Here is a 27,498-nt window from a genome sequence, read left to right on the forward strand (position 1 = left end):
GAGAGAGAAAGAGAGATTGAGGGAGGAGGAAAGAGAGAAAGAGGAGGAAAGAGTGAGAGGAAGGGGTGGAAGGGGAGAGAGAGTTACCTGGAGGTACCATTCCAGATCTCATAGCTAGCTACTTTAACGCTGCTTCATGCAAAGAGGCTCCTGTAGACTGACACTTTCCTAGTATAATTTCAGAATTGTTTCACTGAACAAAGCCTGCTCCATCCTATACCTGAGGCCATGAAAGCAGCCATGGTTTGTGTGGTGGTTGTTGTGACCCAGCAGTCTCTGTGAGTCTGAGCTCTGGTTGTCCTTCTCCCCAGGCTCAGGCTCGTCTGCGTCCAACTCGATGAACTCCACCCAGGGCACGTCCTGGTACAGGTCCGGGGGGTAGGAGTGGAGAGCCCCCATACCAGCTCCACTCAGGATGAAGTTCAGCTCGTCCAGCTTTCCCTTCTGGATGGGGTGTGACAGAGGGAGAGACATTTGAAATGTCATTATTCTTTTGGAACTTCTGTGAGTGTAATGTTTACTGTACATTTTTATTATCTACTGTCTTTTTATTTTTTTATTTCACCTTTATTTAACCAGGTAGGCTAGTTGAGAACATGTTCTCATTTACAACTGTGACCTGGCCAAGATAAAGCATAGCAGTGTGAACAGACAACAACACAGAGTTACACATGGAGTAAACAATAAACAAGTCAATAACACAGTAGAAAAAAAAGGAGTCTTTATACAGTGTGTGCAAAAGGCCTGAGGAGGTAGGCGAAATATTACAATTTAGCAGATTAACACTGGAGTGATGGTCATGTGCAGGTAGAGATACTGGTGTGCAAAAGAGCAGAAAAGTAAATAAATAAAAACAGTATGGGGATGAGGTAGGTAAAATGGGTGGGCTATTTACCGATGGACTATATACAGCTGCAGCGATCGGTTAGCTGCTCAGATAGCAGATGTTTAAAGTTGGTGAGGGAGATAAAAGTCTCCAACATCAGCGATTTTTGCAATTCGTTCCAGTCACATGCAGCAGAGAACTGGAAGGAAAGGCGGCCAAATGAGGTGTTGGCTTTAGGGATGATCAGTGAGATACGCCTGCTGGAGCGTGTGCTACGGGTGGGTGTTGCCATCGTGACCAGTGAACTGAGATAAGGTGGAGCTTTACCTAGCATGGACTTGTAGATGACCTGGAGCCAGTGGGTCTGGCGATGAATATGTAGCGAGGACCAGCCGACTAGAGCATACAGGTCGCAGTGGTGGGTGGTATAAGGTGCTTTAGTAACAAAACGGATGGCACTGTGATAAACTGCATCCAGTTTGCTGAGTAGAGTATTGGAAGCTATTTTGTAGATGACATCGCCGAAGTCGAGGATCGGTAGGATAGTCAGTTTTACTAGGGTAAGTTTGGCGGCGTGAGTGATGGAGGCTTTGTTTTGCGAAATAGAAAGCCGACTCTAGATTTGATTTTAGATTGGAGATGTTTGATATGAGTCTGGAAGGAGAGTTTACAGTCTAGCCAGACACCTAGGTACTTATAGATGTCCACATATTCTAGGTCGGAACCATCCAGAATGGTGATGCTAGTCGGGCGTGCGGGTGCAGGCAGCGAACGGTTGAAAAGCATGCATTTGGTTTTACTAGCGTTTAAGAGCAGTTGGAGGCCACGGAAGGAATCTTGTATGGCATTGAAGCTCGTCTTGCTATGGCAATGTTAACATGTGTTTCTCATGCCAAAAAAGCCCTTAAATGAGTGGAAAAGAGAGAGAGAGAGAGCCCACCACACAATAAATACTCATACAAAACCAGTTACACATCAATTAAAAACACAAGTCCAATTCCTCCTCCACAGTAACTAAACACAACAGCCTCTGAATACCCCATATACTCAAAAACAGATCAATATTGTTGACAAGTTTATAATAGGAAAACTCAACACTTAGTCTCGCTGAAAACATTCTCTCCAGCATTCCCACCACATCCACAGACCCCTGTCCCCGAATACTGTTCTTTCGGGTCTTCCATATCGCTAATTTTGCTGCCCCTAACACAAAATTGAGCAACACAACTACAGCCTTTTGACTGAACCTGTACTTTGGTCCAAATATATACAGTTGCGAAGAGAAAACCTCCCAACGTTGAGAACCAATTAGTGATCAGGTCAATCATCCCGACCAACCTGGGACAGATGTGCCAGAGTTTCAGACTCAGCACAGAATGGACACCCCTCCCCAACAGTAGGATCCAGGTGTACCAGATGTATATTGGTGGCTATGGCTCCATGTATCATCCTCCATTGGAGGTTATCAATAGGCAGTTTATATAATGATCGCCAACAGCCTTTTGGGGAGGCACCTGGACCAAGCACACCCGCCCACCTCGTCGATTTCACCCCTTCCAGGGAAGAGGCATGGGACACCTTTACACATATTCTGTACATGGCCTTCTTTCCCACCTCCTTGAACTCCCCCAGCTCCGGGGTATCGAAGGAAAGCAGCATCCCCACGTCCTCCTCAAATGCCCTCGCCGCAGCACTAACAATCAGTGCAGGAAACACAATCCAGACCCTCCTTCCACCGATCAGAATTGGAAGTGTCAGTCACATACTGCAGGAAATGTCCACCAGGCCTTGCCCACCCTCATGCAGTGGCAGGTACAGGGCTGCAGCTTTAATCCAGTGTTGTCCAGACCAGAAGAAATATACAAGGGTCCTCTGAAGCTCTTGTATCAGACCCTTTGGTGGCTGCAAAATCATTAGTCTGTGCCACAGGGTAGAGGCATCAAGATTATTAGCTACCAGTACCCTTCCCCTATAAAACAGCTGGGGCAGCACCCATTTCCATCTTGACAGTCTGGCACACACTTTCTCCAATACACCCTCCCAGTTATTTTTCTGAAAGACATCGGAGCCAAGAAAAAAAACCAAAGTCTTCATCCCATCTCTGCCCCCCTGGTAATCGTGGAGCGGACCCCGTCTGAAGCTGACCTGCCCATAGCGCTTCACTCTTTCCCCAATTGACTCTAGCTGAGGAGGCCCCCTCATACACCTTTAGAGCATTTGAGAGAACCTTAACATCATCACCCCCTGTAATAAAAACTGTCACGTCATCTGCATATGCAGACAGTGCTATCGTGGGACCCTTCATTACACCTGCCACAGAGAAACCAGTAGGCTTCGCTCTTAAAAAACAAAGCATTGGTTCAATCGCCATATAACTGCCCTGAAATTGGGCATCCCTACTTGATGCCCCTTTGGACAGGGATGGGGCAACTCAAACCACCCCCACCTTCACCATACACGAAGCCCCAGCATAGAGTAAATTCATCCAAGACAAAAAAACATCCCCAAACCCAAAGGCTTTCATTGTTTTAAACAAATACTGGTGGTCCACACGATCAAAAGCCTTCTCCTGATCCAAAGAAAGTAACCCCACATTTACATCAGACAGTTTACAAATGTCTAAAACATCTCTTATCAGAAACAAGTTGTCAACAATAGAGCGATCAGGTACACAGTAGGACTGGTCCTTGTGGACCAACAATCCCAGATACTCTTTCAACCTGTTTGAGAGACATTTAGAAACAATTTTGTATTCAGCGCACAGCAAAGCAACAGGTCTCCAATTTTTTTATGAGAGCCAAATCCCCCTTTTTTAGCAACAGTGAAAGCACTGCACAGGATACAGGAAGAGAACCCTCATGAAAAGATTCACACAGCACTTCATAAAAATCCTCCCCAATAGACCCCCAAAAGTGCTTAGAAAACTCAGATGGTAAACCATCGATGCCAGGGGCTCGGCCTGTTGAGAGCTGCATTACTGCTGTGGACAGCTCTTGCAGTGTAATATCAGAGTCCAATGTGACTCTCTGCTCAGGTCCCAATTGAGGAAGACCGTGTAACAACTGTTCAGTACACAGAGAGTCACAATCCTCCGCCTTATAGAGGGCAGTGTAGAAATCTACGGCACGTTAACGCATTTCACTGTCATCCGTGGTCACCTTCCCATCAGAGAGACGAAGGCAGACCATATGTTTCAATGTCGACTGTCCTAGGTTTTAAAAAAAGCGCTAGGAGCATCCATATCCTTGAGGGAAGCGAAACGAGACCTAATCAAGGCACCCTTCACTCTTTCATGCAGAAACGACCTCAGTTCATGTCATGAACTTACAGGACAAGAGACTAGTCCAGGGTCGTTCTGAGTGAGCAGCTTCAATTCAATAGATTTGATGTCCTGTTCAAGGGCCTTGATAGTCTCTTTAACTTCAGTTTGAGACAGAGCAGTATACTGTTGACAAAATAATCGTATTTGGGCCTTCCCAACCTCCCACCATTGTCTCAAGGACTCAAAATTCCCTTTTGTAACCCTCCATTTTCCCCAAAACAACAAAAACCTGTCACAAAACATGACATCATGTAACAATTTAACATTAAAATACCAGTAAAGTGATGACCTTCATGGACAGGACAAGTGAATATCAACAGTAACATTATGGTGATCAGAGAAACCCACAGGAGTAATGTCACACCTTCCAACCCTACTACAGTATTGCTCAGATACATACAACCTGTTTAACCTACCAACCCTACTACAGTAGTGATCAGATACATACAACCTGTCTAACCTTCCAACCCTACTAGAGTAGTGATCAGATACATACAACCTGTCTAACCTACCAACCCTACTACAGTATTGCTCAGATACATACAACCTGTCTAACCTACCAACCCTACTACAGTATTGCTCAGATACATACAACCTGTTTAACCTACCAACCCTACTACAGTAGTGATCAGATACATACAACCTGTCTAACCTTCCAACCCTACTACAGTATTGCTCAGATACATACAACCTGTCTAACCTACCAACCCTACTACAGTATTGCTCAGATACATACAACCTGTCTAACCTTGCTGCACTGACACAACCTTCATGAACTTTTAGCCTTGTGTACTGCCTAACTTTTGCATTCCTTACCCTCCACAGAAAGCTCAAACTCAGTTAATAGACCAGACAGGCAAGTGGCTGACTGCAGGAGTGGTTCTTCAGAGGTGCGATCAACAGTAAAATCCACTGTACAGTTCCAGTACCCCCCTAAAACCATACACCCCTCTTGGTCACACTGTCTTAAGGTTTCCTTTACTTTATCAAAAACAACAATACATTAGCAGCAGAAACATAAAAAATAAAAATAAAAACATAACATCCACCTTGACCAATAAAACCCGACCCCTGACAATCTTTGTTGTAGATACCAGTCACCCCTAAACCTGAGGAAAATAAGATTGCCACCCCAGCACTGAAATTAGTACCATGACTGAGTACATGCTGCCCCTCCCACCACATACCCCAGTCAACCTCATTTTCCTCATCACTATGCGCTTCCTGTAGGAAAACTAAATTAAGCCTTTTCTGTTTTATTACTTCTAATACCCAAGCCCTCTTATTCCTGTCCCTTCCCCCATTAATATTGAGAGAACCTACCCTTAGTAGCTCCATATAGAAAAGAGAAAAGAAAAGCAGAAGAAACCACAGAGAAACCAAAGAGAAAAAAGACACCCTGTTGTAGACACCCTCACCAGTCTGAGGAACTGGCTCTTCAGATCCATCACTCGTAACTTTATCATCATCATTATTTAAATTGTCTCTTATTAACCTGACCACGTTTCCCACCACCTTTTGCTGCTGCAACAGCAGTAACACATTTCCTCAAGCGAAACCGCTTCTTCTCGCTCAGCTGGTCTAACCCCACCGTCTTCTGTAACATCACAGCTGACCTCACAAACTTATCAACATCAAAATAATCTGCCAATTTGACAGATTTCCAAAAAGTCTGATCCAGAAACCCATTTACCACCTCTAGATCATAAATTGAGCTGTTATCATATCAAAAGAGATATCCATATCCTTCTCCTGATCCTCCTCAGCTGAGGCTACAGACCCCTGACTCCCCTCTACCACATCCCTTTCAACACTCCACACTTGCACCTCATCACTCGTACCAGGCATCTCCTCCACTACCTGGGAGACTAGCCCCACCTGAACCCCATTACTCGTAGTGGGCATCTCCTCCACTACCTGGGAGCCTAGCTCCACATGAACCCCTCCAGTACCCCATTACTCATAGTGGGCATCTCCACCCCTACCTGGGAGCCTAGTTCCACATGAACCCCCTCCTGTACCCCATTACTCATAGTGGGCATCTCCTCCACTTCCTGGGAGATTAGCTCCACATGAACGCCCTCCTGTACACCAGCACTCGTACTGGGCACCTCCTCACCAGTCTGAGGAACTGGCTCTTCAGATCCATCCTTACTTTCTACAACAATATTTTTCTGCTGCATAACTTCCCTCTAATACATAATTTCCCTCTAATACAAGTTGCAACTCCGTGCCCTCAACACAGACAACTTGTTCCTCAGCAACAGGTACTTGTGGCTGCTCAACCAATGTCGGTCCACCTCTCCCTACATCAGTGGGCCCAGGCGTTACGATGACCACCTGCGCCCCTCCCTCTGCCTTCTCCCTTTTCGGGCAAGCATGTCGCTTATGACCAACATCCCCACACTCAAAACACCGTTGACTACCTGTACTAGCATAAGCCATATACATTCTATTGTCATACTTGATTTTAAACGATAACTCTAAAGTCTGCTCCGGTGAGTCCAAAAACATAAACACCTGTTGCCGAAACGACATAACCTGTTTCAACCCAACGGCGCAATAACTCGCGCTCCAATAGCTCATTTGGAGTAAACTGCGGTACATTTGAAATCGTTACCCTTGTTGACGGAGAAAAAAGCGACGTAACTTGAATAAACATTCCTTTAAGAAGTACACCATGCTCAACCATCCGATCAACCAGACGCTCTTCTTTAAGAAGTACACCATGCTCAACCATACGATCAACCAGACGCTCTTCTTTAAGAAGTACACCATGCTCAACCATACGATCAACCAGACACTCTTCTTTAAGAAGTACACCATGCTCAACCATCTGATCAACCAGACGCTCTTCTTTAAGAAGTACACCATGATCAACCATACGATCAACAAGACGCTCTTCTTTAAGAAGTACACCATGATCAACCATACGATCAACAAGACGCTCTTCTTTAAGAAGTACACCATGCTCAACCATACGATCAACAAGCCGCTCTTCTTTAAGAAGTACACCATGCTCAACCATACGATCAACCAGACGCTCTTCTTTAAGAAGTACACCATGCTCAACCATCTGATCAACCAGACGCTCTTCTTTAAGAAGTACACCATGCTCAACCATACGATGAACAAGACGCTCTTCTTTAAGAAGTACACCATGATCAACCATACGATCAACAAGACGCTCTTCTTTAAGAAGTACACCATGCTCAACCATACGATCAACAAGCCGCTCTTCTTTAAGAAGTACACCATGCTCAACCATACGATCAACAAGACGCTCTTCTTTAAGAAGTACACCATGCTCAACCATCTGATCAACCAGACGCTCTTCTTTAAGAAGTACACCATGCTCAACCATCCGATCAACAAGACGCTCTTCTTTAAGAAGTACACCATGCTCAACCATACGATCAACAAGACGCTCTTCTTTTCTCTCCTACGTCGACCAGAAACTCCTCCACAGTGACAGTAGCTTCAGTAACATCCCCGCCAAACTCAGGGTAATTTCGATGCGAAAAACTAAATACTTAATTATACCACAACAAAAATAAAAAATAATAACCTTAATCATGCACAGAAGAAAACAAAAAATGGCACCAAGAAAGAGAAAACCGAAAGAAAGTTCTGAATATCTAACTCTACACAACACACGCACTCTTTCGCTCATTCATTTCCCAGCATGCACCAAACACTCCCAGCATGCAGAGAGAGAGAGAGAGAGAATAGGTTTGAGACAAAAGAAAGGGAGAGTGAGTGTGGGTGTGAGAGACAGAGAAAGAGGGACAGTGAGTGTATGTATGTGTTAGAGGGAGCGAGGTAGGGAGAGTGAAGCAGTGAGTGAGAGAGAGGGAGATAATGTCAGAAGTTTAAATACACCAAAGCCAAGGAGTATGTAAACAATTCACAATTCCTGACATTTAATCCTAGCAAAAATTCCCTGTTTTAGGTCAGTTAGGATCACCACTTATTTTAAGAATGTGAAATGTCAGAATATCAGTAGAGAGAATGATTCATATATCACATTCACAGTGGGTCAGAAGTTTACATACACTCAATTAGTATTTGGTAGCATTGCCTTCAAATTGTTTAACTTGGGAAAAACGTTCCGGGTAGCCTTCCACAAGTTTCCCACAATAAGTAGGGTGCATTTTGGCCCATTCCTCCTGACAGAGCTGGTGTAACTGAATCAGGTTTGTAGGCCTCCTTGCACACACTTTTTCAGTTCTGCCCACAAACTTTTTATAGGATTGAGGTCAGGGCTTTGTGACGGCCACTCCAATACCTTGACTTTGTTGTCCTTAAGCCATTTTGCCACAACTTTGGAAGTTGTCCATTTGGAAGACCGATTTGCGACCAAGCTTTAACTTCCTGACTGATGTCTTGAGATGTTGCTTCAATATATCCACATCATTTTCCTTCCTCTTGATGCCAACTATTTTGTGATGTGCACAAGTTCCTCCTGCAGCAAAGCACCCCACAACATGATGCTGCCACCCCCATGCTTCACGGTTGGGATGGTGTTCTTCGGCTTGCAAGCTTCCCCCTTTTTCCTCCAAACATAACGATGGTCATTATGGCCAAACAGTTCTATTTTTGTTTCATCAGACCAGAGGACATTTCTCCAAAAAGTATGACCTTTGTCCCCATGTGCAGTTGTAAACCATAGTCTGACTTTTTTTTATGGCAGTTTTGGAGCAGTGGCTTCTTCCTTGCTGAGCAGCCTTTCAGGTTATGTCGATATAGGACTCATTTTACTGTGGATATTGATACTTTTGGGCCTGTTTCCTCCAGCATCATCACAAGGTCCTTTGCTGTTGTTCTGGGATTGATTTCCACTTTTTGCATCAAAGTACGTTCATCTCTAGGAGTCAGGACACGTCTCCTTCCTGAGCGGTATGATGGCTGCGTGGTCCCATGGTGTTTATACTTGCGTACTATTGTTTGTACAGATGAACGTGGTACCTTCAGGCGTTTGGAAATTGCTCCCAAGGAGGAACCAGACTTGTGGAGGTCTACAATTGTTTTTCTGAGGTCTTGGCTATTTTCTTTTCATTTTCCCATAATGTCAAGCAAAGAGGCACTGAGTTTGAAGGTATGCCTGAAATACATCCACAGATACACCTCCAATTGACTCAAATGATGTCAATTAGCCTATCAGAAGCTTCTAAAGCCATGACAACATTTTCAGCTGTTTAAAGGCACAGTCAACTTAGTGTATGTAAACTTCTGACCCACTGGAATTGTGGTACAGTGAATTATAAGTGTAAATAATCTGTCTGTAAACAATTGTTTGAAAGATTTACTTGTGTCATGCACAAAGTAGATGTCCTAACCAACTTGCCAAAACTATAGTTTCTTAACAATAAATTTGTGGAGTGGTTGAAAAACAAATTTTAATGACTCCAACCTAAGTGTATGTAAACTTCCGACTTCAACTGTGTATTTGTGTTTTAAGCAGGTATACAAAAAAATAAATTTTAATGACTCCAACCTAAGTGTATGTAAACTTCCGACTTCAACTGTGTATTTGTGTTTTAAGCAGGTACACAAAAAAATAAGAGAATACGTATTTTAAGTAATGTTTCAATTGCAATTCTGGCTCTAGGCAAAACAAGTCAAATAAATACATAATGATGTATGTGAATGTATGTGGCTATGAGAAGTGTAACGTGTATGACAGGGATACTGTGCAACATGTTGAGTGTGTAAGGACCCATTTCTATTTTGTATACAGCAGTACTGTGTATTGAAGACAATTTTCCCCTCTGAAACATTCAACTTCCTCATATGCTGGCATTATCACTCTCCATTAGGGTAGCAAAGGGTCAGAAACTTTCCAGGAAATTTCAGGAAATTTTCCATGGGAAGATAAGCCAGGGAATTTTGCTTAAATTCATCAAAAAAATGTGCTTATAACAGTGAACCTTTTTTAGTGGGATACACATAAGTCAAATTTAGGTCTTTTGGCATATTTTGGTTAAACTATCCCCAATTCAATGGAATTGCAACCCTCTGCAAGCACAGTGCACTCTTCCATCACATGTACAGCTGATTCTTAAGATGTTGCACACTGAGATGTTATTGAGCCCACACTACTACACTGTCTGACCGAAGGACTGCACGCTTTCTGGTAAGTTTTGATTACAATACTGGGTGGGGTGAATATATTTTATGACATACATTATTATTTGTTAACTAGTAAATAGTAGCCTACAGCAGTGTGTTTAAATCATTTTTAACTTGTTAACAATTTCTGCTAGTTATTTTTTGCTACCATGTGGGTTTTAGCTTGCTTGAGCCTGCTAACCGAGGAGTGTAATTCACCTGTTTCCATACATGTTTCATTTTAAAATACGTATCTTACAAAGCAGTTGTTTAATCTAACTGCTTAACTATTTATCTGTACAAGGAATTGTATTGGTTTAGAAAATACATCTTTATAGGAAAATGCCACAGGCACTATCTGATGTGTGGAGACATTAAACTGCAGAAAATGTAGAAGGAAAAGCTGTGTATATTTGCAAATATTGTGCCAAATCATATGTGAAGAATGCAACACAGATGCAGAATCATCTGGCCAAGTGCATAAAGTTCCCTCAGCGCTCACAACAAGCAACCTCTGACAAAAGTCCCTCTACTTCCATTTGAGGTGAAAATTATTAATCAGACACCTTATCGATAGCAACAGCTCATGGTCCTCCTGGAATCAATAGTTTTTTTTGACTCAATGGAGGAACATCGTCAGATAAATAGTGATGAATGTATCGCTCGAGCTGTGTATGCAACTGGTTCACCTCTGATGCTCACAGTCAATGTGTATTGGGAGAGATTTCTGAATGTTCTTCGCCCAGCACGCACCCCTCCAACCAGACATGCTTTATCTACTAATTTGCTGGATGCAGATTTCAACAGAGTTTAAGTGAAGGTCAAGCAAATCATAGAGAAAGCAGACTGTATTGCAATCATCTTTGATGGGTGGTTGAATGTTCGTGGGCAAGGAATAATTAACTACATCATCTCCACCCCTCAACCAGTATTCTACAAGAGCACAGACACAAGGGACCACAGACATAACGGTCTCTACATTGCAAATGAGCTGAAGGCAGTCATTAATGACCTTGTACCACAGGAGGTATTTGCACTGGTGACAGACAATGCTGCAAACATGGGTAGACCAAACAAGGCTGCTTGTTCTACCCTCACATCACACCCATTGGCTGTACTGCTCATGCATTGAATCTGCTCCTCAAGGACATCATGGCACTGAAAATAATGGATACACTCTACAAGAGAGCCAAGGAAATGGTTAGGTATGTGAAGGGTCATCAAGTTACAGCAGCAACCTACCTCACCAGGTTGCTGGTGAGGTAGCAGATTCACTTGGTGCTGGTGAGCATAAGAGCACCACATTGAAGCTGCTCAGCAACACCCGTTGGGGTGGTGTTGTCATGTTTGACAGTCTCCTGGTGGGGAAGGAATCTCTCCAAGAAATGGCCATATCACAGTCTGCCGATATGGACAGCCCCATCAAGAGGATCCTCCTGGATGATGTATTTTGGGAGAGAGTGGTAAGCAGCCTGAAACTCCTGAAACCGGTAGCAGTTGTCATTGCACGGATTGAGGGAGACAATGCCATCCTGTCTGGTCTGATGTTCAGACTCTGCTTGCAGATGTAAGGGAATAAATATGTACTGCCCTGCCCATTTCACTGTTGCTCCAAGCAGAGGAAACTGCAGTTCTGAAATACATCAAAAAGCATGAAGACTTCTGCCTGAAGTCCATACACGCTGCAGCGTACATGTTGGTCCCCAAGTATGCTGTTAAGAGCATCCTGTCTGGTGCAGAGATCAACAAGGCCAATGGTGTCATCACTACCACGTCTCGCCACCTTGTCCTGGGTGAGGGCAAGGTTCTTGGCAGTCTGGCAAAGTACACTTCCAAGCAAGGGCTTTGGGATGGAGATGCAATATGGCAGTCGTGCCAACATACCTCATCAGCCACCTGGTAGGGACTTTGTGGATCTGAGGCTCTTTCCCCTGTTGTCTCTATCATCCTCCAAATTCCAATAACATCAGCCATCTCAGAGCGCAACTGGTCCTTGTTTGGGAACACACACACCAAAGCACACAACAGGCTGACCAATACAAGGATTGAACATTTGGTAGCCGTCCGGGCAAATGTTTGCCTTTTTGAGCCTGACAACGAGCCTTCCTCAACAAGGTTGGAAAGTGACAGTGAAGATGAGGCCTTAGAGTCTGATGTTCAAGAGGTGGACATTGAGGAGGTCCAGGGAGAAGACATGGAAGCCTGAGAGGAAGACAACCAAAGCTTTAGTTTCTAGACTATCATTTTACAGATGTATGTTGACAACGTTTTTGGGAAATGCGATGGATCATTGGGGATCATTCAATATTCTCTTTATTTTGTTGTTCAGTGAAATCATCCCATGTTTAGAGTCAACTAATTTAATTAAAGTTCAATTTGTAACTAAATATATGTATTTTTCTATTGGAAGGATTTAATCATTTGCAATGATGTCTACTTATGATAAGGTAAAATGTTTATGTTTCCGTCTCCATATGATATGGTAAATATATCCAATGCAAAAACCATCTACATTTAAATGGTATTAATATTAATTTGCATGTATTTTCGTTAATTCCCACCTGAATATTCCCCAAAATGTGCAACCCTACCTATCTTATCAATTGTCTCTAAATTTTAAAGTATACAATATGTTGTACCGTATATGCTGTTGTCCTAAGATCCAGTCCTTAAAATAGTATAAGAGCATCTTGAACTCTGACCACTGAAAAGTATAGTGGAGCAGAGAGTTTATAAATTGGCTATAAAAAAACTCCAGGCATTTCCAAGGACAAAATTGATGGTCTTTGCGTTTCATTGCCAAGCCCTCATGTGTACCCACAAAGCCTATTATTATAATAATATCAATAATTTAGATTCTATTTCTATGTGCGTGCCCTGGTAATTTCCAGTCCTATCATATTACTGTGTTTTATTCCTCTTCATAGGGACACAGTGGTTTCCTCTTCATAGGGACACTGAGTGGTTTCCTCTTCATAGGGACACTGAGTGGTTTCCTCTTCATAGGGACACTGAGTGGTTTCCTCTTCATATGGACACTAAGTGGTTTCCTCTTCATAGGGCCACTGAGTGGTTTCCTCTTCATAGGGACACTGAGTGGTTTCCTCTTCATAGGGACACTGAGTGGTTTCCTCTTCATAGGGACACAGTGGTTTCCTCTTCATATGGACACTAAGTGGTTTCCTCTTCATAGGGACACTGAGTGGTTTCCTCTTTATAGGGACACTGAGTGGTTTCCTCTTCATAGGGACACTGAGTGGTTTCCTCTTCATATGGACACAGAGTGGTTTCCTCTTCATAGGGACACTGAATGGTTTCCTCTTTATAGGGCCACTGAGTGGTTTCCTCTTTATAGGGCCACTGAGTGGTTTCCTCTTCATAGGGACACTGAGTGGTTTCCTCTTCATAGGGACACTGAGTGGTTTCCTCTTTATAGGGACACTGAGTGGTTTCCTCTTCATAGGGACACTGAGTGGTTTCCTATTCATAGGGACACAGTGGTTTCCTCTTCATATGGACACTGAGTGGTTTCCTCTTCATAGGGACACTGAGTGGTTTCCTCTTCATAGGGACACAGTGGTTTCCTCTTCATATGGACACTAAGTGGTTTCCTCTTCATAGGGACACTGAGTGGTTTCCTCTTTATAGGGACACTGAGTGGTTTCCTCTTCATAGGGACACTGAGTGGTTTCCTCTTCATAGGGACACTGAGTGGTTTCCTCTTCATATGGACACAGAGTGGTTTCCTCTTCATAGGGACACTGAGTGGTTTCCTCTTTATAGGGCCACTGAGTGGTTTCCTCTTCATAGGGACACTGAGTGGTTTCCTCTTCATAGGGACACTGAGTGGTTTCCTCTTTATAGGGACACTGAGTGGTTTCCTCTTCATAGGGACACTGAGTGGTTTCCTCTTCATAGGGACACAGTGGTTTCCTCTTCATATGGACACTGAGTGGTTTCCTCTTCATAGGGACACTGAGTGGTTTCCTCTTCATAGGGCCACTGAGTGGTTTCCTCTTCATAGGGACACTGAGTGGTTTCCTCTTCATAGGGACACAGAGTGGTTTCCTCTTCATAGGGACACTGAGTGGTTTACTTGAGCTACTGTACAAGTGGTGGGGTTGTTTGAAAAGTACATGTTCCTCATCAACAGCAGCCCACATCCCATTTCATCAGCACACCAACACAATGACACCTGGTCACACCTGGTCACAACCATACATCCTCCTCCCCTTAGCTCGTATCTTTAGAGCATATAAAATAAAATCTTGTTGGTTACATGCTTCGTAAAGAACAGGTGTAGACTAACAGTGAAATGCTTATTTACGGGCCCTTCCCAACAATTGAGAGAGAGAGAAAATAGAGAACTAATATGAAAGTAATAATAAAAACACAACAAGTCATCTCTTATAGTATGTCATTGTTCAACTTCCTACTCAAACCATCTTTTGAATTAACATCAATGTGGATTATGTGTTTTCATCATATGTACTTGCACATATAGCTTATGATACGCTACATGACCAAAATTATGTGGACACCTGCTCTTCGAAAATCTCATTCCAAAATCATGGGCAATAATATGGAGTTGGTCCCCCCTTTCCTGTTATAGCCTCCACTCTTCTGGGAAGGCTTTCCACTAAATGTTGAAACATTGCTGCGGGGACTTGCTTGCTTTTAGCCACAAGAGCATTAGTGAGGTCGGGCACTGATGTTGGGCAATTAGGCTTGGCTCATATTCGGCATTCCAATTCATCCCAAAGGTGTTTGATGGGGTTGTGGTCAGGGCTCTGTGCAAGCCAGTCAAGTTCTTCCACACCGAACGACAAACCATTTCTGTATGGATCTTGCTTTGCACGGGGGCATTGTCATGCTGCAACAGGATATGACCTTCCCCAATCTGTTGCCACAAAGTTGGAAGCACAGAATCGTCTAGAATGTCATTGTATGCTGTAGAGTAAATGTTTCCCTTCACTGGAACTAAAGGAAAGCCTGAATCATTAAAAACAGCCTCCTCCACCAAACAGTCCACGTGTAATCACGCCAGACCAGGACCCCCACATCTGGCTTTTTAACCTGCGGGATAGTGGTGGGGTTATGGTATGGGCAGGCATAAACTACGGAAACAAACACAATTACACTTAATTGATGGCAATTTAAATCCAGAGAGATACCGTGACAAGATCCTGAGGCCCATTGTCGTACCATTCATCTGCCGCCATCACCTCATGTTTCAGCATGATTATTCATGGCCTCATGTCGCAAGGATCTGAACACAATTCTTGGAAGCTGAAAATGTCCCAGTTCTTCCATGGCCTGCATACTCACCAGACATGTCACCCATTGAGAACGTCTGGGATGCTCTGGATTGACGTGTACGACAGCGTGTTCCAGTTCCCGCCAATATCAGCAACTTTGCATAGCCATTGAAGAGGAGTGGGACAACATTCCGCAGGCCACAATCAACAGCCTGATCAACTCTATGTGAAGGAGATGTGTCGCACTGCATGAGGCAAATGGTGGTCACACCAGGTACTGACTGGTTTTCTAATCCACACCCCTACCTTTTTATAGGTATCTGTGACCAACAGATGCATATCTGTATTCCCTGTCATTTGAAATCCATAGATTAGGGCCTAATAAATGTATTTAAATTGACTGATTTCCTTATATGAACTCTAACTAGGTAAAATCTTTGAAATTGTTGCATGTATATTTTTGTTGAGTATAATAATCTGTAATGCACTCTTGAGCCATAACAATTCATACTTGTTTTTACATCCTAAATAGTTGATCACACCTACTCAAAAGACAAACGCACGCACACACGCAGTGTTTGTTGTCTTACCTTAAGTAGTGCTGGATCTATCCCTTTGATTTTGGGTGCAGGGACAGGAGGCAGCAGAATCACCATCAATCTGAGAGGAAGAGTAAGAGGAAGAGATGAGATGAAGATGACTGTGTGTGTGTGTGTGTGTGTGTGTGTGTGTGTGTGTGTGTGTGTGTGTGTGTGTGTGTGTGTGTGTGTGTGCACATGCCTATGTGTGTGTGTGTGTGTGTGTGTGTGTGCGCATGCCTGTGTGTGCGTGTGCGTGCATGCCTGTGTGTGTGTGTGTGTGCGCATGCCTGTGTGTGTGTGTGTGTCCTCACCTCTGCTGCTGAGAGAAGATGATGAGCATGAGGAGAATGGCCACGCCCACAGCCCCGAAGATCAGGACCAGAGTCACAGGGAACGTTGACTCTAGAACAAGATCATCAACTTAATCATCATCATCTTCATCACAGCCATCATCATCATCATGGACCATCATCATCATCACGGACCATCATTATCATCATCATCATCATCACCACCAACATATCTTATAATGAAGAACACTTATTTAACCATTGTCATTATGCAGTGATACTATCTTATCCTTGCACAAGATGGCTGCCATGTTTGTTCCCAGGGACGGCAGTTGAAAAATCTGGCTAAAATGGGCACTTTTACAGTAATGTTGATTAATGTGCACTGTCTCTGTAAAACTACATTTAATAGTGTAAACAACACCGCCCCTCCTCTTCCCTCTGCCTCAACATGAGCCACTCTGTCTGACTCCACCCAGACCCCGCTCTACCACACCCTGCCTGGCCCCAACCTGCCCTGCCCGACCCCACCTGACCCCAACCTCTCACCTTTATTGGGAATCTCTGGCACGTGGACAAAGATGACATCACTGAACTCCCCAAAGTTATTGAAGGCCCTCATTGCACAGTGCACACGCACCTCGTACGCCTCTCCTGTCTGAAGGCCGTAGATAGACTGCTGGATGCCAAACTCATGCTCCAACTGAGAGAGAGACGGGGGAAGGGGGAGACATGGGAAAAAACATTTGTAAGAGAGGAATATGATGTAAAGCTATGAAAAGTCCAAATAAAAAGTGATTATGTCTCAGAGTAAATGTGTTTCTATATACAGTCTTCTGTGCCACAAACAAACTTGGTACTGTCGCCGATTGAGGCAGTCAACAACAGAATCTCTCCACTTGTTTGTGTCTATGAGAGGTTGATCTGTCAGTGACCTTCCCTGGCCTTGCCCTCTAACTCCTCTGACCCCTGCCCCTCATCAAGACCCTGTTTTCCCAGAAGGCCTAGCTCTGGCTTCCGCTACGGCCCCATCAAAGCTACAGAGTCAGCTGGGTAATAGGCCGTCAGGGTGTGTGTGTGTGTGTCCCTGTGACTCACCACTTTCCAGTGTGAGCTGTTCCTTCTCCTGTACTGGACTTCATACACCAGTGTCAACCATCCAACGGATACGTCGGCCGAGGGCGGGGGTTCCCAGCTCGCCATGATGTCGTAGTTCAGGCCCGACCGGCTGATATTCAGCAGCGTCCAATTCAGAGCCACTGGCGGGTCAGGGTGCACTGGCAGGGACGAAAGGGCATAGGTCAGTATATGAATGACTGGCCAATAAATGACCAATAGTGTAAAGTGGTTTCCTTCTCCATATGCATTATGCACTGATGAGACAAGTCAACCAATTTAGAATTGTCTTCAACATAAACCTCAATTGGTTTAATCATGTGTTTTTGAGCTGGACTGGGACAAAGCCTGTACCCCTTGTGGCTCCCAGGACCAAAATCTCACATTCCGCTGCTAGTCTATAGGCCAGGGGTCCCCAACTACATTCAGCCGCCGGCAGATTGTTTCTTGAGCGGAGGGTTGAGGGGCCAGAACATAATTATAAATAACTTGTACACTGCAAATGGACCGCAATAAGCCCAAACAGATACAGTATTTGACTAAATATAATAATTTCATACCTTGATTACATTGGGATACGTTCACACGTGTCTCTATGGGAAGACTTGGGAACAGATTTCTTACATCACTTTGACCTGATTTCCTGGCGATTTTTTTCCTGATGTATTTTCTGTCCAACAATAAAATGTTTTAACTCAATTATTTATTTAAGAGTTCATTTATTTACTTTTACATGGGGGGCCAAATAAAATCATCAGCGGGCCGCCAGTTGGGGAACCCTGCTATAGAAAATGTCTATCACACTGTCCACCTTACATTAGAAGAGCATGTCTGACACCTGTCCCCGCCAGTGTACCTGTATCCACTAGTCCAGTCGGTGTGAAACCTCAGAATAATAACAGCAGCTGCTGCTATGATCAATCATTATCATCAGTTCTATTCTGACTGAGGATTGTCCACCCCTCCTCCATCTGTTCATCCCTGCTGTCATCTTTCATTTCACCTCTGAACACAGGGTTTCTGGTAGAAACGGCCTCCATCCCTCAGCTATCGTTAGTCCCACATGCTGATCGTCCTTCTCTGCTTTTGGAGGGGCGGGATGGAGAAGTTGCTTTACAATATTTCATTATTTTTCCTACGGTGTCGTCTAATATGGATCCTTGTCATTTCCACACATGTTCCCACTGTAAATTAGATACAGTATATTAAAACTGTGGGAGCATGGTCTGACATTGACCAACATGCAACAGGACAATGCTGTTGTCCTAGTATTTCTGATAACGTGTTGGACCTCTAGGCCTTACTGCTCCTGGTCCTCCTGGGAACCCAGTGTGCTTACAGGTTTTAATTTCAACCCAATTACTTCTGTCAACATGATTTAACGAAACAGTAATCAACCCCTCATCCCACGACATGTTTGGATGGCCCCTCAACCAATCAGGTAGATGGACGCAACAAAGTGTTAAAGTCAACTGCCACTGATGATGTCAAGACTGAGACTTGATGACAATTGTGTATTTCAAACAGTCAAGTTCTGGATTTTTAAAAGACATCAGAGGCTTCCAGAAAATGAACAGGGATTTCATTGAGAACCCCACCCAGTAGGTAAGCCAGTCAGGCCCATTCAGATTCCTCAGTTCTGCAACTGGGCATAAAGAAGTGTCTAGGGGCTATCAACTAAGTGTTGTTAAGTACAACAGTCCATATTAGCATGTCTCTGTTGTGCCCTCACCAATGTCCTGCAATTCGAAGCACAAGGTATCGTAGGTTTTGTTCTGGCTTTCAGAGTGGAGCCGCACACAGTATTTGATCCAGATAACCGTGTTGTTCTTATTAAAGAAACACTCGTTCTTCACAGAGGAGGAGTAGTCAGGGCACTCCTTCCATTCCTTCGTCAAGTCATTCCTAAGGGAGAGAGAGAGGTATTTTAGAGGTCTATTATGCAAATATACATTTTAGAGGTATATGTAGGCATACTCTCAAGTAGGGGTGTGCCGAGTACCCGGACAAAACGAGTATCGTTCCGATTGGGAGAATTTTCAGAATACGATTATGACGCAAGTACTATTTATTTTTATCCGTGATCAGAAAAAAAAAACACTTCAAAGTAAGTAAATCGCATTTAAATCACACTTCCTGTTTTTAAATAATGTATAATGAGATCGGCACACCCCTACTCTCAAGTCCGCATCGGTCATTCATAAAGAGAGAATAAAATGTAAACAATAAACAGCTCTCTCTCTCTGCTCACTTCTTCCAGTACTGGATTTGCAGTGCTCCGGGTTCCGTGAGATTCTGGAAGCTTCCGGGACTCCACCAACACCTAAACGTCTCCTGTTCCCTGGACTTACACCCAGTCAAATGAGGAGCCTGGACGGAGGGATCTGAGAGAGAGATTTTTATATTGAAAAATACCTTTATTTGCCCAGTAGTTTGATTTCAGCACAATCTTTAATTCTGAGAGAGAGAAAGAGAGAAAGAGAGAGAGAGAGAGAGAGAGAGAGAAAGAGAGAGAGAGAGAGACTTCAATGATCACAGAGAAGCAAACTAACAAAATAACATGGGCTACTGCATAAGACAAGACACAGTATGTGACTCCATCTGTGGTGTGGATCAAATCTTTCATTAGGAGAAATATGCAGGCCTCTGGGGTGTGGACTTGGAACAAACTTTGATATGGGGTGGAACTGAGTGTAATTGAGTTTGTGCTTTCCTCTGGGTTGAGACAGAGAGAAGCAAAGCATTTCATACAACAGTTAATCAATGGCTGTTCATACATATACATTCCAAACCCCTGCTAGCTGTGCTCTGTGCATTTCAATCAGACAGAGCATTACTACAGTAGAAAACAGTGACATTTTGAGTCATCAAATCTTGGTAGCAGGGCACCTGAGTGTAACCTAAATATACAGTTTCCTACTCTGTTTTTCCATTGCCACTTCTCTTCGATCCCTCATCAGCCACTTCTCTTCCTCTACCCCCTCTACACCCCCACCGGCCAATCCTCCTCCACACACACACCCCCCACCGGCCCATCCTCCCTTCCTAGCCATTTCAATGAAAATGTACTTGTACACTTTTTGTTTGTGGAAATGCTTTGCATTTGATAAGTGGCAATATCATCACCATCACAACCATTATCAACATGGAACATACACTACATGACCAAAAGTATGTGGACACCTGTTCGAACATCTCATTCCAAAATCATGGGCATTAATATGGAGTTGGTCCCCCCTTTGCTACCTCCACTCTTCTGGGAAGGCTTTCCACTAGATTTTGGAACATTGCTGCAGGGAATTTCTTCCATTCAGCCACAAGAGCATTAGTAAGGTTGGGTACTGATGTTGGGCAATTAGGCCTGGCTCGCAGTTGGTGTTCCAATTCAACCCAAAGGTGTTCGATGGGGTTGAGTTCAGGGCTCCGTGCAGGCCAGTCAAGTTCTTCCACACCGATCTTGACAAACCATTTTTGCATGGACCTCACTTTGTGCACGAGTGCATAGTCATACTGAAACAGGAAAGGGCCTTCCCCAAACTTTTGCCACAAAGTTGGAATCACAGGATTATCTAGAATGTCATCGTATGCTGTAGCGTTAAGATTTCCCTTCACTGGCACTAAGGAGCCTAGTCCAGAACCATTAAAACAGCCCCAGGCCATTATTCCTCCTCTACCAAACGTTACAGTTGTCAGATATGTATTCGGGCAGGTAGCGTTCTCCTGGCATCCGCCAAACCCAGATTTGTCCGTCGGGACTGCCAGATGGTGAATCGTGACTCATCACTCCAGATTAGTCAGCACTCGGCAGTCCCGTTCTGTGAGCTTGTGCGGCCTACCACTTCTGAGTCGTTGTTGCTCCTAGATGTTTTCACTTCACAATACCAGCACTTACATTTGACCTGGGCAGCTCTAGAGGGCAGAAATTTGACGAACTGACTGACTGAGCTCTCCAGTAGGGACATTCTATTGCCAATGTTTGTCTATGGAGATTGCATGGCTGTGTGCTCAATTTTATACACCTGTCAGCAACGGGCGTGGCTGAAATAGCCAAATCCACTAATTTGAAAGGGTGTATTTGGATACTTGTGTGTATATAGTGTATTTCTCAGTTTCTTTGTGATGTTAAATACATGTACATACTGCATTCAGGTTTTATGTGAGTATGGGCCTACATCTCCTATTTCAGTGCATTCCTCTCTCTCGCCGTCTCTTCCTCTCTTTCTCTCTCTCTCACACCAAGGTCGATCTGTTGCTCCCTGCACTCTGTTATTTCAACCCTCCCTAACTCCCACCCCTCGAATTCCAGCTGCCACAATCAGAGTTACCGCAGACCTGGAAAGCCATGAGGCCACAACCTATAGCAAGGAGAATGGCCTACAAGTCAAGTCAACTCATAGTTTATTTGTCATTCCGTAATCACATGGCACAACACAGTAAAATAAAATGCTTACTTGCAGGTTCACTCTCGACAGGGTGCATAACAAGAAGTAATAGTTATAATAAAATAAATATAAATACAGAATATAAATACAGTGAGGCACTTAAACAATGTTCGTTTTTGTGTGTTTGTATGTTTGGGCATATGTGCTAAGGTCTGAGAGTCTGCAAGGAGACTGTCGGTGTGCAGGTGGTCAGCAGTCATAATGTAGATAATGACCGTACCATCTAAACCGTTGTGACATATCTTTTCCATAACCAAAAATATTGTATTTTCAGCTGTTTGAAGCTGGTGTACAAAACCGAAAGTAAAAGACGCAAAAAGTAAATTGTGGAACGGGAAGCATAGAAATAGCATATCTACCGCTTCTTAGATTTACTTTCAATGACAAATCTATAACTTACATATCTATGTGAATTTGGTTGGGTCGGCCAAAAAGTTACATATTGAAGCTTTAAGATACTCAGAGTTAAATATTAATTTTAAAAAATCTAACCCCTGCCAACTGAAAGATTTGATTAATGGTAGAGATTCATCGAAGAAAACACGTACAGATGTAGGATCTTAATTTGAGACAGTTTTCTATAACAAGAATATAATCCTGCCGCAACAGGAAATGTGAATTATTATGTGTATTAAAAATGTATGGACATTTTTGTAGGGGTTGATACATTTTTCATTAGGGCAAATCAAGTCTGACATTTCTATGTGGAAATTACAAACTTTAGAAGCCTTTTTAAAACTCAAATACACGTTTGTATGTCCTGCTTTGCAGGATAATTCTCAGCAACAAAAGAGTGATCAAATTAAGATCCTCCATCTGCATTTTAAAACAACTTGCCAAGGCAATTACTGTAAAGCTAAACTAATAGGCTAAGCATGAATGGAAATATTGCATTAAAGAACCTTTCCAAATGGATTAAAGAAACATATGGGTAGACGTCTGAACAGTAAATTGTTTACGAATGTCAAATCATGACTTTTTCTCTCAAAATGTATCAAAATAGACTAAGATCATATAAATCTGAGTCATGATACCATAATAATAATAATAATAATAGTAATAATAAGGCCCCGTCAAAAGAAAGTGTGCTCCATCGTAGCTTGTGTACTACGCTAAGTAAATGAAAGGATTGTGATGAATTAATGCTGAAGTTGTAAAGTTGTAAGTGGTTTTATATAAAAGTGTCTGCTAAATTACCATATAATGAGGCAATTCTCCACTAATCTATCACCAACGGGACACATCTATCCAGCCTCCCAGCCTAAAGTGAGTCAGATGTGAAAGGTCTGAGGTGAAACGGTCTCCTGCATGCTCATTCAAACCTTTGATGTGTACATTTTTGACAACTAAAGGTCCAGAGACCTTTGTCAGTAGCTTTTTGTGATGTCATCTACCGCCAGGTACAAAATTATTGGCACACTTGATAAAGATGAGCAAAACAGGACAAATAAATAATTCTCTCTCTCTCTCACTCTCTCACTCTCAAACAGTGTTTGCCTGCATTTCTTCCTCCATACAGCGTAGCTAGGAACCAAGAGCCAGACTCACTGCCCAGATGTCAGCTTTGGTCATCATGCATCATACAGACCCTCACCAGTCAAAATAAATCACTTTATGGGAGTACCAAAGCTGCCTGGTGACTAGTGATAAATCCTCATTTGAAAAGAGCAAAAGGCATGATAGGGATGAATCAGTGGGTATATTGCTAAACGGTAAGTTAATTACCCTGAAGAGGCTAACGCTGACTCATTTCTAACTCATTTGGTAAATGCCCAGCTAACAAAAAAATGTTCCCTTAAAAGGGAAATGTTAACATGTTTCAACTCATATTCATCATCTCCAGCACCACCCCAACATCAACACACATGTATGTGAAAATGGCACATTTCTATGTTTAGTAGTAAAATAGATATGGCATCATCAACAAATGAGTTGATGTTGACGAGACGGGTTGGTTGTTTTAGCAACAAAAATGATGTGTGTGCGCAACCATGGGGCAAAACAGATGAGGTTGGCTTAGATTGTTGACAACATGTAAGCTATATTTTTTGGGGGGGGGGGCATATTATGGGGTGGCAGGTAGCTTAGTGGTTAGAGCTTTGGGCTAGTAACCGAAAGGTTGCTAGATCAAAACTCAGAGCTGACAAGATGAAAATCTGTAATTCTGCCCCTGAAGAAGGCAGTTAACCCACTGTTCCTAGGCCATCTATGTAAATAAGAATTTGTTCTTAACTGACTTGCCTAGTTAAATAAAAAAATATTAGCCTTGACATGAAATCAGTTAAGACATGGTATCAATAACAAGATGAAATGAGCCACTTACAATTCCCCACATAGCAGTTTCTTGTCTTTCTTGCTAGCAATCTGTCCATCCAGAATTACAACAGGCTGACTTCTGCATCATGGAAGCACGCACATCATTTTGTGACGTTGTAAGCCAACCCATCCATTAGTAGGCAGTGCCTACTCATAATTGGTTAAAATTACATGATGCACACCGATGATGCCATTGGAAACACATATCTTCCTCTATCTTGTTTACTACCAAACATAGAAACACCCCATTTTCACACATGTTGATGTTGGGGTGGTGCTGGAGAGGATGAATATGAAGTTGAAACATTTAAAAGAAATTTCCCTTTAAGAGTCTCATTAGATCAATACCTAACATTTTCATAGGAATGTTCCAGTAATGTGCAAGGACTGTTTCCAAGAGACAATTTCCTTAATGTCAAACAGATCTTACCCAGAATGTGGTTACCATGTTCTCAGCATTTTCAATATTAATGTTCTAGACACTTTTCATTGGAACGTTCCAGTGTCCAGTGTTCTGAGGGTTAGGAGAATATTCCATCAACGTCACACCTTCAACGTACACAGATCATGCCTATCATGTTCTCTGACAATAAGATAATGCTCTTGGCATGTTTCGTGGGAACGTTGCAAGAACATTCCGGTGTCCATAGAAGTTGAACCTGAGGCCGATGTCGGCGCCCCCCATGGAAATACAATTAGCATAATACAAAAATCCCCATAAAAATCTGTCAGTTTAAACTAGAGATTTGTTTTTTGAATGAGTCTCAATCACCACATCTGCCCATGTCGCACTACCGCATCTGCGGCAAAAGGTGACAAAGCTAGAGCGGTGTTTGTCAAAACATGCGACATCCCGAAAATCTTCTCTTCTCACAAAATCGTCTGCAGCATCCGAACGATTTGGCCAACAACTATTATGACCCCTCAATGGAAAGATGTCTCTCACGAACACAATGGTTTTGACCGCCACAAGTGTCAGGAGACTTGTCTGAAGTTGGTGTACAGCAGATCTGCCAACTTCTGTCTGTAGCATCCGGACAGTGTGGGCTACTCTGTGCAAAGGTGAGACTCTCATGAACACGTACAGTGGGGCAAAAAAGTATTTAGTCAGCCACCAATTGTGCAAGTTCTCCCACTTAAAAAGATGAGAGAGGCCTGTATTTGTCATCATAGGTACACTTCAACTATGACAGACAAAATGAGAAAAAAAAATCCAGAAAATCACATTGTAGGATTTTTTATGAATTAATTTGCAAATTATGGTGTCGTCCAGGTTAGGGGAGGGTTTGGCTGGGGTAGGCCGTCATTGTAAATAAGAATTGTTTCTTAACTGACTTGCCTATTTTTTTAAAAAGTAAGTCACAACAATACACAAATCTAAAAGTGAAATTAAAAAGTGTGTCTACATGCGTGTGCTGTCCGAGTTAGCATGCATTTCTACATGCATAAAAAGAACGTTCACAATAATTAAAAACAGCCTTTTATTGTCATTACATTCACAGGCTCATCAGAATGCCATGTTGGCCTTTACAGTTTCTTCTTCATCTAGACACACCAGCTAGCTGCAGTCTGATCCTTGCCTTAAATGTTTCCCATCATTAGATCCTTACCTTAAATGTTTCCCATCATTAGATCCTTACCTAAAATGTTTCCCATCATTAGATCCTTACCTAAAATGTTTCCCATCATTAGATCCTTGCCTTAAATGTTTCCCATCATTAGATCCTTAGCTAAAATGTTTCCCATCATTAGATCCTTACCTAAAATGTTTCCCATAATTAGATCCTTGCCTTAAATGTTTCCCATCATTAGATCCTTACCTAAAATGTTTCCCATCATTAGATCCTTACCTAAAATGTTTCCCATCATTAGATCCTTGCCTTAAATGTTTCCCATCATTAGATCCTTACCTAAAATGTTTCCCATCATTAGATCCTTGCCTTAAATGTTTCCCATCATTAGATCCATTGCTCCCTTGTAACTACTGTGCTTAAACCTGTAGCTCTGAATACAGATGTGATTAGCCAGTAAGTGCCCTATATCCATCCCCATAGGCCCCATGTAATATCCCTCTGCTTTACAGGACATTCTGTCATTTTAAAAGCATGTCCTTTCACCAACCATGTTGCTCTCTCCACTTAAGTGTCCAAATCAGTGGGATTGAATGTGATTTCCGTGCAAATCGAGTTAGGCTCCATCCATTCAGAGCATGACATGAGAAAGGCCACAGCTTTTTACACACACATTAACGTGCACACAAACACACATGCATGAACACACACAAAAACACTGTACACACAGACTAAACACACAGAACAGAGGAAGCTGTTGTTTCTTACTAGTCTCTGAGGTACGCTGGCAATTCTTTGCTCTTAGCTTTCTATCACCGGTACAAACCAAATTAAATGCTACTCAAGGCCATCGCACTGTGTATACACGTCTACAGGACTGATCCATTAAAGCCAAACAGATGAGAAAGACAGACAGAGTGAGTGTTATAAAAACTGTGTTTACTGAACACTGATTCTATTAAGTAGGATGATAATAGCTAATAATAACTGCTACAGTAAATGTGTGTTGACGAGGAAGGTCTCCTCTGACTGGGGTGTTCATGCAGCATTATTACATTAGTAACCATAGAATTAGGATTATAATACCAATAGGATCTCTATGACATGAACCATATCCATCATTCACTCATCTGACTAATTAGCAAATGATGGAACACAGTATAGTTTGTCACCACACTGATAAGAGAGACGTGGGACAAAACCCAATCCACAAGGCTGGGTATGTCTTACAATATGGAATAGATTGAGACACACACACCAACATTACCACAGACACACACACGCACACGTGCGCGCAGCAGGTGGGACCTTTTGTCTTTGAGCAAGAAGAAAACGAGATACTGGCTAATGTTCTATCCTCATTTCAAAGTTATCCAATAGGTGAGGGCAATATGTGACCCATTTCAGGAAACTATGCGTATGTCGCACTACTTCACACGTAAAGTTTTTTTTATTTTTATCAAAATGCATTTTTTTGGCAGACATGCCTTCTCAAACATGTGAACTTTTATGTGCCTTAATAACAAAATTGTATGCCATCTGTAAATATGAATACAATTGATATATTACGAGCCTAGTTGGTTTAGCCAAAGAAGACATTAACCTTCCCGCTCGCCATGATTGGCTGAGATAATGAGTGGGCTGGACATGCCGAGAGATGATTTT

At 42.8% G+C, this 27,498-nt stretch overlaps 1 protein-coding gene across 2 annotated transcripts in view; it reads right to left on the reverse strand.

The window, feature by feature from the left end:
- The window catches only part of LOC139389699 (growth hormone receptor-like), an 88,250-nt gene that overhangs the window by 6,309 nt on the left and 54,443 nt on the right, over positions 1 to 27,498 (reverse strand). For both annotated transcript variants that reach the window (XM_071136593.1, XM_071136592.1), the window contains 7 exons: positions 19,756 to 19,888; positions 19,237 to 19,409; positions 17,487 to 17,665; positions 16,938 to 17,091; positions 16,410 to 16,500; positions 16,108 to 16,177; positions 221 to 444 (listed from right to left, as the gene is read on the reverse strand). In XM_071136593.1, the coding sequence (XP_070992694.1) occupies positions 221 to 444; positions 16,108 to 16,177; positions 16,410 to 16,500; positions 16,938 to 17,091; positions 17,487 to 17,665; positions 19,237 to 19,409; positions 19,756 to 19,888 (1,024 nt within the window). The remainder of the gene's footprint in view (positions 1 to 220; positions 445 to 16,107; positions 16,178 to 16,409; positions 16,501 to 16,937; positions 17,092 to 17,486; positions 17,666 to 19,236; positions 19,410 to 19,755; positions 19,889 to 27,498) is intronic.

Source organism: Oncorhynchus clarkii, chromosome 30 (assembly GCF_045791955.1).
Source record: "Oncorhynchus clarkii lewisi isolate Uvic-CL-2024 chromosome 30, UVic_Ocla_1.0, whole genome shotgun sequence".
In the NCBI taxonomy this organism is placed as follows: domain Eukaryota; kingdom Metazoa; phylum Chordata; class Actinopteri; order Salmoniformes; family Salmonidae; genus Oncorhynchus; species Oncorhynchus clarkii.